Consider the following 11470-nt stretch of genomic DNA (forward strand, 5'->3'; position numbering starts at 1 on the left):
GTAATGGTATGGTCCTGGTCAGTAATAATGGTATGGTTCTGGTCAGTAGTAATGGTATGGTCCTGGTCAGTAGTAATGGTATGGTCCTGGCCAGTAGTAATAGTAGGGTCTTGGTTAGTAGTAATGGTATGGTCCTGGTCAGTAGTAATGGCATGGTTCTGGTCAGTATTAATAGTTTGGTCCTAGTCAGTAATAATGAACATTACCCTGATGATACAGAGTACAGATTCAGTCAGGTCATTTAGGAGATACACCATTTAATGATGTATCGTCAGCGAGGTTCTATTGGCCTAAAAAAAAGCTTAATGGAACAGAAAATTGTGGGAAGGAGGAGAAAAAAACTGAATCCTGCCTTACGAACCCAATTAGCCCTTGGAAACATCCCAACTCCACAGGTCACAAACCTAGCACATATATCAGCTACCACAGAGACCAGGACAGAAAGACCTGAGTGGATTTCACTGTGAACGATGTCAACGTCATTAAAAAATTAAATGCATTATCTTAATAGATCGACACTTGGCCCAAAATAATTAAAGTTAATCAAGTATTAAACTTGTATTTAACTTGATTCACTTTATGCCCTTGTTTCCATTTCTCCATGACTACTGATCTGACAGGATTTGATGGATGGTCCTGAAGGAAAGGAGACTAGTGAAGGATGCCAGAAGGATGCCAGGAACACCATGTACAAATCTTGTAATATACAATGTAGGTACAGTGCATTCAGGAAGTATTCACACCCTTTCACTTTTTCCACATTTTGTTGTGTTACAGCCTGAATATAAAATCGATTAAATTTAGATTTTGTGTCACTGGCCTACACACAATACCTCATAATGTCAAAGTGGAATTGTGTTTTCCCCCAAAAAATGTAAGTAATAAAATATTAAAAGCTGAAATGTCTTGAGTCAATAAGTATTCAACCCCTTTGTTAAGGCAAGCCTAAATAAGTTCAGGAGTTAAACATGTGCTTAGCATAGTCACGTAATAAGTTGAATGGACTTACTCTATGTGCAATAATAGTGTTTAAAATTATTTTTGAAGGACTACCTCATCTCTGTACCCTACACATACAATTATCTGTAAGGTCCCTGTGCAGTGAATTTCAAACACATATTCAACCACAAAAGACCATGGAAGTTTTCCAATGCCTCGCAAAGGGCTGGGTAACAAAAAAAGCAGACATTGACTATATCTTTGAGCACGGTGAAGTTATTAATTACAGTTTGTATGACGTATTAATACACCCAGTCACTACAAGGATACATGCATCCTTCCTAAGTAATTTTCCTGAGAGGAAGGAAACCGCTCAGGGATTTCGCCATGAGGCCAATGGTGACTTTAAAACAGTTACAGAGTTTAATGTCTGTGATAGGAGAAAACTGAGGATGGCTCAATAACCTTATAGTTACTCAGAGTGGTCTCATAGACTAGACGTAACATAGTAAACGTAAATCCGGGATACTCAAGTTAGTATGATATGTTACGTTTGGTATGGGTACATAAGACAGAAGGTTACTTAAGGCAAAACCAAAAGGAGGGTGGTTGGTAAGGGTGGATGGGTAGGCATACAACGCAAACGTCTAGCAACCCAAACGTTTCGTGTTTGAATCTCATCACCAGCTAGCTAACGTTAGCATTAGCCACCTAGCTAACGTTAGCCACAACAAATTAGAATTTGTAACATATCATGAGTTTTGCAAATTAGTAACATATTGTACGTTTTGGAAATTCATAACATATTATACAAATTTTAATTCGTAACATATCAAACAAAATGGATGATGGACATCCACAAATGTATACATACCATACGAAACGTAACATATGATACTAAATGGAACGTTGCAAATTTACCGACAGAATAATACGAAATGCTCTGAGACCAGGTTGTCTAAATGACAGCGTGAAACAAAGGAAGCCTGTAAAGAATACAAATATTCCAAAGATGCATCCTGTTTGCAATAAGGCACTAAAGTAACATTTAAAAAAATGTGGCAAAGAAATTTACTCTATTCCGTTCATTTTTATCCTAAGAAACTCCCTAGTCTTTGCCGATGACAAGCATACCCATACCATGTTGCAGCCACCACCATGCTTAAAAATATGAAGAGTGGTACTCTGATGTACTGTTTTCGATTTGCCCCAAACGTAACACTTTTTTTATTCAGGACATAAAGTTAAGCACAAGCAAAATCCTAGAGGAAAACCTGGTTCAGTCTGCATTCCAACAGATACTGGGAGACAAGTTCACCTTTCAGCAGGACAACCTAAAACACAAGGAAAATATACACTGGAGTTGCTTACCAAGACAACATTAAATGTTCCTGAGTGGCCTAGATACAGTTTTGACTTAAATCGGCTTGAAAATCTATGGCAAGAGTTAAAAATGTCTATCTAGTAATGATCAACAACCAACTTGACAGAGCTTGAATTGTAAAAATAATCATGTGCAAATGTTGTAGAATCCAGGTGTGCAAAGCTCTTAGAGACCCAGAAAGACTCACAGCTGTAATCACTGGTAAAGGTGATTCCAACATGTATTGACTCAGGTGTGTGAATGCTTACGTAAATTAGATATTTATGATTTTCAATTTCAATACATTTGCAAACATTTCTCAAAACATGTTTTCACTTTTTCATGATGGGGTATTGTGTGTATGAGAAAATAATATTTGTAATACATTTTTTATTCAGGCTGTAACACAACAAAATGTGAAATAACTCAAGGTGTATGAACACTTTCTGAAGGCACTGTACACACACAGGGAGGTTTAACTGAAATAAGTTAACATGATTAGCATTTATCATAAGCTTCAATTGCATCAGTGGTGCAATCAGCAACAACAAAAAATTGGTCAGAATTCTGTTCTATGCATTTAACAAATTAGGGCACCTTGTTTTGAAGGCATAGGCAGCAGAAATCACAATGTAAAAACCATGTAAAAAGGACAAATTGGAGGCTATTGTTCTCAAATTTGAACACAAAATCCACTTTTTAAAAGTGCAAACGACAGTGTCTTTAATAGTAAGAAAGTTAAATAATCTCACTCAATAATAAGTACAGCTCCCACAAGAGAAGAAAAAAATATAGTAATAAAGAACAATTTTACAATAAAACATTGTTTTTTACAACATAATTGTTTGTACTTTGGTAGTGCAAATGTATTGTTATAGCAGAATGTCAAAGGGTGACCTTTTTAGAATATCCATTAACATTTTCTGCCCTATAGTTGTGGAAATGACGAAAATCGAAGGAATACTTGATGGGAAACGATTTATGAGATCAGTGATCATTTTCGGACCCTGTAAGGAAATGGAAATAAAATACATTCAAGAGTAATTAATAAATAAATATAACCAATGGTCTCATTGGAAAGTACCGTTCAATCCCTTTCAGTGTCAGAGTTGTCCAAGTCGAACACAGTGAAGCTACACCACCTTTGCCCTCCTCCTCCTCCTCCTCCTCCTCCTCCTTCTCCTCCTCCTCCTTCACCTTCTCCTCTTCCTCCACCTTCTCCACCTCCTTCTCCTCCTCCTCTTCTCATTTTCTTTATTCAAGAGGATCAGCCTCAGGAAATGACCTCAGAATCTGGTTCAGAGTCAGAGTTGTCTAAGTTGGACACAGTGGAACTATACCACTCTTCTGTGCCCTCATCTTCATCCCCTCCTTCTCTTCCTCCTCCCCCTGCTCCTCTCTCGGACAGCATCTCCATAGCTGCCTGGTGGTAAGGGTGTTTGCGTCTGGTGTGTCGACGCAGGGTGTTGCGCTCGGCGAAGCGTGTGTGGCACAGCGGGCACTGGTAGGGCTTCTCTCCTGTGTGTACCCTCTGATGGCGCTGCAGCTCGCCCGCCTCCCTGAAACGCTTGGAGCAGATGGGGCACACAAAGTTCCTCTCGCCCGTGTGAATGTGCTTGTGTCTCTGTTCAGAGTCAAAGGACAAGGGTCACGTTTGTTAGATAATACAATACATTCATGTTCATATATTATGATTTGTTTATATCTACTTATTACATAGCAGTCATAACAAGATGAAATCTGACACAAAGGACCTAGTTCCACTTCAAACACAATCAAAACAGGTAACCTGCCTAAATGACTACCAACCCGTAGCACTCACGTCTGTAGCTATGAAGTGCTTTGAAAGGCTGGTCATAGCTCACATCAAAACCATTATCCCAGAAACCATAGACCCACTCCAATTTGCATACCACAATAACAGATCCACAGTTGATGCAATCTCTATTGCACTCCACACTACCCTTTCCCACCTGGACAAAAGGAACACCTATGTGAGAATGCTATTCATTGATTACAGCTCAGTGTTCAACACCACAGTGCCCTCAAAGCTCATCACTAAGCTAAGGACCCTGGGACTAAACACCTCCCTCTGCAACTGGATCCTGGACTTCCTGACGAGCCGCCCCCAGGTGGTAAGAGTAGGTAACAACACAGCCGCCACGCTGATCATCAACACAGGGACCCCTCAGGGGTGCGTGCTCAGTCCCCTCCTGTACTCCCTGTTCACTCATGACTGCACGGCCAGGCATGACTCCAACACCATCATTAAGTTTGCCGATGACACAACAGTGGTAGTCCTAATCACCAACAACGACGAGACAGCCTATAGGGAGGAGGTCAGAGACCTGGCCGTGTGGTGCCAGGAGGACAACCTCTCCCTCAACGTGATAAAGTCAAAGGAGATGATTGTGGACTACAGGAAAAGGAGGACCGAGCACGCCACCATTCTCATCGATGGGCTGTAGTGAAGCAGGTTGAGAGCATCAAGTTCCTTGGTCTCCACATCACCAACAAACTATCATGGTACAAACACCAAGACAGTTGTGAAGAGGCCACGACAATGCCTATTCCCCCTCAGGAGACTGAAAAGATTTGGCATGGGTCCTCAGATCCTCAAAAGGTTCTACAGCTGCACCATCGAGAGAATCCTGACTGGTTGCATCACCGCCTGGTATGGCAACTGCTCGGCCTCCGACCGCAAGGCACTACAGAGGGTAGTGTGAACGGCCCAGTACGTCACTGTGGCCAAGCTTCCTGCCATCCAGGACCTCTATCCAGGGCAGTATCAGAGGAAGGCCCTAAAATTTGTCAAAGACTCCAGCCAACCTAGTCATAGACTGTTCTCTCTGCTACCACATGGCAAGTGGTACTGTAGCACCATGTCTAGGTCCAAGAGGCTTCTCAACAGCTTCTACCCCCAAGCCATAAGACTCCTGAACAGCTAATCAAATGGCTACCCAGACTATTTGCATTGACCCCCCCCCCTTACACTGCTGCTACTCTCTGTTATTATCTATGCATAGTCACTTTAATAACTCTACCTACATGTACATATTACCTCAATTACCTCTGTACCGGTAGCCCCTTATTTTACTGCTGCTCTTTAATTATTTATTACATTTATTTCTTATTTTATTTCTTGTTAAAATATAAAAAATTAACTGCATTGTTGGTTAGGGGCTTGTAAGTAAGCATTTCACTGTAAAGTCTACACCTGTTGTATTCGGTGCATGTGACAAATTAAATTTGATTTGATTTGAAAACAATATGTCATCATGGGCCCACCAAATCACCACACCACAATTCAAACATTTATGAACAACTGAGCTCACCTGCAGATGGCTGGAGCGTTTGAAGGCCTTGCCACACTGCAGGCAGACATGGGGTTTGTTCTGAGAGTGGGTGATGGAGTGACGCTCCAGGTCAGACAGGTAGTAGAAGATCCTGGGGCAGAGAGGGCAGTAGAGGACCCTTCGTGGCCCAGAGGAGGGAGAGGAGGCTGGGGACAGGGGTTCCAGAGGGTCCAGGGGGTTCAGGTTCCTGGGTCCGCTGGACGGGAAGATGGGGGCAAGAGGAGGGGAGGGAGGAGCGGTGGCGGAGGAGAAGTAGAGATGGTCGTCCCATGGGAGGGAGGTGTGCTTTGACTCTGGGGCTTTTGATTGGTCGGATGCCACCAAACTAAAGTCAAAGGACAGAGAAGGGGATTGCGGGTGTGTAAGGGGAGGGGCTTTAGTAGGAGATGACCCATTTGGGACTGACTCCATTTGGGTTTCTTCAGTACATAGTGACTGATGATCGGTGTTGGGGTCACAACAGTTTGGTTCAGTGTGTTTGTGAGGAGGTGAGCTGAGTAGAACTGCTTTAGAACTGGCATCAGCACTGGGCTGCTTGGAGGGAGGGGGGGAGACCACAGAGGGGGAGGTCAGGGGGGCGGGAAGGTTAACGCTGGGACTCTCTCTTGATAGGATGGTAGGGTAGTTGTTGGGTGTCGATCTAATAACTGGGTGGGAGAGATTGGCAGGGAGGGATGACCCTGATGTGGCGAACTGACCAGAAGAGAGAGAGAGAGAAAGAGGGGATGAAGAGGAGGCAGTGATTTGGGAGAGCTGACCGGTGGAGGGGTCAATGAGAGCAATGGGGGTGGAGGTAGAGAAAGACTGACCAGAGGAAGAGGTGGTGGATGAGGAGAGGAGAAGGAACATAGAGGTGGAGGCGCTGGGAGTGTTCTGTGTGAGGGAGAGGGAGAGAGAGAAGGCCAGGAGGCCTGGGTTGGCATCAGTCTTGGTTAGGGGAATGGAGGAGAGCTGGGGGGAGGAGGGGAAGAGGAGGATGGGGGTGTTGGAGGAGGGGTTAGTCAGGATCTGGATGGGCTGAGGGGGTTGGAGGTGTACAGCAGAACCAGAGGGTTGGGAAACAGCAGCACTAGCCTCACTAACAGATTTCACACCTGAATCTAGAACCTTAGGGGGTTCCGCATTCTGTGAGAGTTCTGGGTTCCTTGAGTGTTCTGTATTTTTTAGAAGTTCTGACTTCTGTGAGGGTTTCATAGACGTAACAGGAGCGGGACATGTGTTTTCCTTGTGTGTGTGTGGAGTTTTTACTAAATTTTGGCTGAGGAAAGTGACCCCTGCTGTGGTTATATGAGACGACCTGTCATCCTCTCCCTCCAATGAGCTGGACTGCACCTTTGGCTGGCTTGAGGGGGGTTTGTCTGGCCTAGACGAGTCCATTTGGGGCACTTTGTGCCCCTCAGGGGTGAGTGTGTATGGAATACCCTGGTCATCTATCAGGAGAAGACCTTCACTTTCAGAGTCTATGGAAGAGAGGGAGGTGAAAACGGAGGTAGAGAAGAACAAGGGAGACAAGAGAGGTCCCCCAAAAATGTCAGCTCCATCCATTCTCAATATAGAATCATCTTCATCATCATCACCATCATCTTCCTCTACTATGTCCCTATCTCCATCCCCCTCTACCTCATCTACCTCCATAAGCAGTGAGCTCTCATGCCAAAGGCTCCTCTCCTTGATCTCTCTCTTTTTAGGGAAGCTCAGATCCAATACTTCTCCCTCCTCTTCCTCTCTTCTCCCCCTTACTCCTTTCCCTGCCTCCGCTCTCTCTCCTCTGTCCTCTCCTGGTCTCTCTTTTCCACCATGACATCGACTAGGGGGTAGGAAAAGAGGGATCACTCTCTCATCCTCTCTATCTTTCCTTTCTTTCTCCCCCCGTATCCCTCCATCCCTCACTGCCTTGGCTGTGTCGGAGATGAGAGGCGTTTCAGGGACAATGGGACTACAATTCCTGTCTTGTGTAACATCCCTCTCTCCATCTCTCCTCTCATCCCTCTCTTCTGTCTCCATCCTGTAGAGAGGCTCCTCAGTGTGTTCTATCTCTTCAACACACACATCCTCCATCTGACCCGTGCCAGTCACAGTAGTGGAGGTCAGGGCATTTCAACTGGTCCTAGACCAAACAGCTCTGGCTTCTAACCTACTCCCTTTAGAATCAGAGGGAGGCACGTCTTTGGTAGAGCTGAGAGCTGCAGAGTCTGTGATTGGCCTGTTGCACAATCCAGGAACGTCTGATTTGACTCTGATTGGTTGATCGCACACACCAGGAAGTCCAGTCTTGACTGTGATTGGTTGGTTGAGCCCGCAGAGTTCAACTGGTTCCTGCAATCCTGGCTGTGTCCCGCTCACATCTGGCGCTCTCCCAGCCCCTCCTCCTCGTTTGGCCTAAAAAGGTTTTGATTGGACACCTGTACTGGAGTACACCTGTTTAAGGGAGCATTATTGGAGGTTACCTGGTGGGCAGGATAAGATCAAGGAGTCCACTGGCTCCTCATGGATCTCTGGCACAGTCCCCGATCTCTTCAAAGATTGGCCGACACTCCTGTCATCTGAGCCACCATTGGTCAGAACCCCTGTCTGTTGAGAATCCATTTTGGAACATGCCTGAATCTGTAAAATGGGGATTCAATATTTTATCATCTTAACAAGAGATTAATTATTACCATCAAATAATAAGAGGACTTGTCAATCAAATGACTATAGGCTTCATTGATAAGGAAGATGTCCTGAGGTGGCTAGGTGTCTTTATGCGATTTCACAGGATATCAGAGCAACAAAATTAGGAAGTTGATTAAAATTAGTATCATGTTGTTAGAATATCTTACTTGTTCTTTCATTGTGCATAATGAAATATGCCTAGACTCAAACTATTCACATAGACTAAATAGGCTATTATGAATTCCTTAAAATCCTATTCCTATTTTACTACAAAAAAGGGCCTTCAGGAAGTACTCACACCCCTTGACTTTTTCCACATTTTGTTGTGTTAAAACCTGAATTGAAAATGGGTTAAATTGAGATATTTTTGTCACCGGCCTACCACACAATACCCCATAATGTCAAAGTGGAATTATGTATTTCGAAAGTTTTACAAATTCATTAAATATGAAAAGCTGAAATGTCTTGAGACAATAAGTATAATAAGTATTCAACCCCTTTGTTATGACAAGCCTAAATAAGTCCAGGAGTAAAACATGGCTTAACAGGTCACATAATAAATTGCATGGACTCACTCTCTGTGCAATAATAGTTTTTAACATGAATGATTACCTCATCTCTGTACCCCAATTATCTCTAAGGTCCCTCAGTCGAGCAGTGAATTTGAAACACAGATTACATTTTTTTTTTGATCAACCACAAATACCAGGGAAGTTTTCCAATGCCTCACAAAGAAGGGCATCTATTAGTAAATGGGTAAAAAAAATCCCTTTGAGCATTGTGAAGTTATTAATTACACTTTGGATGATATATCAATACACCCAGTCACTACAAAGATACAGGGGTCCTTCCTATCTCAGTTGCCGGAGATTTCACCATGAGGCCAATGGTGACTTTAAAACAGTTACAGGGTTGAATGGCTGTGATAGGAGAAAACTGAGGATGGATCAACAACATTGTAGCTACTCGACAATACTAACCTAATTGACAGAGTGAAAAGAAGGAAGCCTGTACAGAATTCAAATATTCCAAAACATGAATCCTGTTTGCAACAAGGCACTAAGGTAATACTGCAAAAAATGTGCAATTCACTTTTTGCCTTGGATACAAAGTGTTATGTTTGGGGCAAATCCAATACAACACACATTACTGAGTATCACTCTCCATATTTTCAAGCATAGTGGTGGCTGCATCATGTTATGGGTATGCTTGTAATCGTTATTAAGGACTGCAGAGTTTTTTCAGGATATAAAAGCTACGTAATTGAACTAAGCACAGGCAAAATACTAGAGGAAAACCTGGTTCAGTCTGCTTTCCACCAGACACTGGGAGATGAATTCACCTTTCAGCAGGACAATAACCTAAAACACAAGGCCAAATTTACACTGGAGTTGCTTACCAAGAAGACAGTGAATGTTCCTGAGTGTCCGAGTTACAGTTTTGACTTAAATATGCTTGAAAATCTATGGCAAGCTCTGAAAATGGTTCTTTAGCAATGATCAACAACCAATTTGACAGAGCTTGAATAATTTTGAAAAGAATAATGGACAAATATTGTACAATCCAGTTGTGCAAAGCTCTTAGAGACTTACCCAGAAAGACTCTCAGCTGTAATCTCTGCCAAATGTGATTTTAACATGTATTGACTCAGGGGGTTGAATACTTATTTAATCAAGATATTTTAGTGTTTTATTTTTATTTTTTTTAAATGAAAAAACATGTTTGAATTTTTCTTCCACTTTGACATTACAGAATATTTTGTGTATATTGTTGGTGGGAAAACTGACAATTAAAACCATTTTAATCGCACTTTGTAACACAACAACATGTGTAAAAAGTCCAGGGGTGTGAATACTTTCTGAAGGCACTGTAGGTTAAATCATCCCCATCACCTTCATAACATCCCCATCACCACTTTCCACCTCGTCGTCATCATCATCACCATTACATTGTCACCATCATCATCAATGATCGTCATCATCATCAACAACATTATCATCATTCAAACCGGTTCCAATTCCTGCTATTATCTCAATAACTTGAGGCGAGATTTGTTTTAAAGGCTACAGCGTGTTGTCTCATGCTCTACAATCAGTGATTACCTGATATGCTTAATTGCTATGATTGTCAATCTTAAAAATGTAACGCAGCATGCGTAAATTACGCACATGTTACATTACATTTGCTGTTATTATGGACTTCACTGGTTTTATATAATTTGCTTACCGGGCTCTAAACAAAGTCGCCAATATACCACATAGCATGAACGCGACAGTCAGCAGTGGAGGGTTCAAGAGAGCATGATGTCAGCGAAATCATACTATCCGGGGGTAAAGCCCATTTTTTCTTTCGATTTCAGAATTTCATTTGTCTGCCATAGTCTAATACAAAATAAGACATTCGTTAAATATCTGGCAACGGGTTTGGGTCGACATCATATTTGTTTTCCTCCATTTGAACCCTTATCCATCCTTGTACTGTATTTATGTTGGAATAAAAAGTGTCGCTGTTTATGGGAGACGCCATTGCGCGCAGTCCGAGGTCCGAATAGCCAACCCCTGTTTCATATCTGTGGATGTACTGCGCATCAATGGACACGACACTCGAACCTGGGACAATGTTTGCTAACTGCATTTCATGTAATATATTCGGTTCCCTTATTTTGAATGACGCCGCGGTATTTGTCTAAATTATGTTTATATTTTTGCCGTAATAACTGCCCTTGCTGTCTATGGACCCACAACCAGCCATTTTACAAGTCGAGGGTTCGAGCCCTGTAGGGAGCGCAGCCCGACAGCTGGCAGAAAGAGCGATGTAGGAAACTTTACCGGCATATTGTAATTTATTTCACTAACTTAATTGTCTGGACATACACTTGTCAATATAACAGGTGTGGGATGCGTCCGGTATACTGTCCATACATTTAAAACTGGATAATAAACTACATACTCCACCCATAAGTCACTCGCTGCATAGACACTGGCTTACCCGAGCTGTGGATACTTCCGGAGGACCAAATATGAATGAGAGGCGGACTAGTATGGAGTGGAGATTCTGCGCGCAGCCTGCTGCGCGAGCAGAGAGAGGTGGGAGCTCATGGCGTCGCAGCATTCGGCTTCAGTTAATGCTATCTGGGATCCTTGGGCCGTCCTTACCCTAA

General features: G+C 42.9%; 1 protein-coding gene across 4 annotated transcripts; it reads right to left on the minus strand.

Moving 5' to 3' along the window:
• Window positions 1–2133: 2133 nt before the first annotated feature.
• On the minus strand, window positions 2134–11320 carry LOC123743157 (mucin-17). 4 transcript variants are annotated; one of them, XM_045718798.1, is made up of 4 exons: window positions 10537–11160; window positions 8106–8262; window positions 5638–7118; window positions 2134–3926 (listed from the first exon to the last, which is right to left on the minus strand). In XM_045718798.1, exons 2-4 carry the CDS (start codon window positions 8242–8244, stop codon window positions 3576–3578), a joined length of 1971 nt encoding a protein of 656 aa, XP_045574754.1. In that variant the 5' UTR covers window positions 8245–8262; window positions 10537–11160; the 3' UTR covers window positions 2134–3575. The 4 variants fall into 4 exon arrangements, with proteins under 4 accessions (XP_045574754.1, XP_045574753.1, XP_045574752.1 ...); XM_045718797.1 differs by lacking the exon at window positions 10537–11160 and adding an exon at window positions 10203–10496; XM_045718796.1 differs by lacking the exon at window positions 10537–11160 and adding an exon at window positions 11299–11320 and having other exon boundaries at window positions 5638–8262.
• Window positions 11321–11470: the final 150 nt, after the last annotated feature.

This window comes from Salmo salar, chromosome ssa05 (genome assembly GCF_905237065.1).
Source record: "Salmo salar chromosome ssa05, Ssal_v3.1, whole genome shotgun sequence".
NCBI lineage: Eukaryota > Metazoa > Chordata > Actinopteri > Salmoniformes > Salmonidae > Salmo > Salmo salar.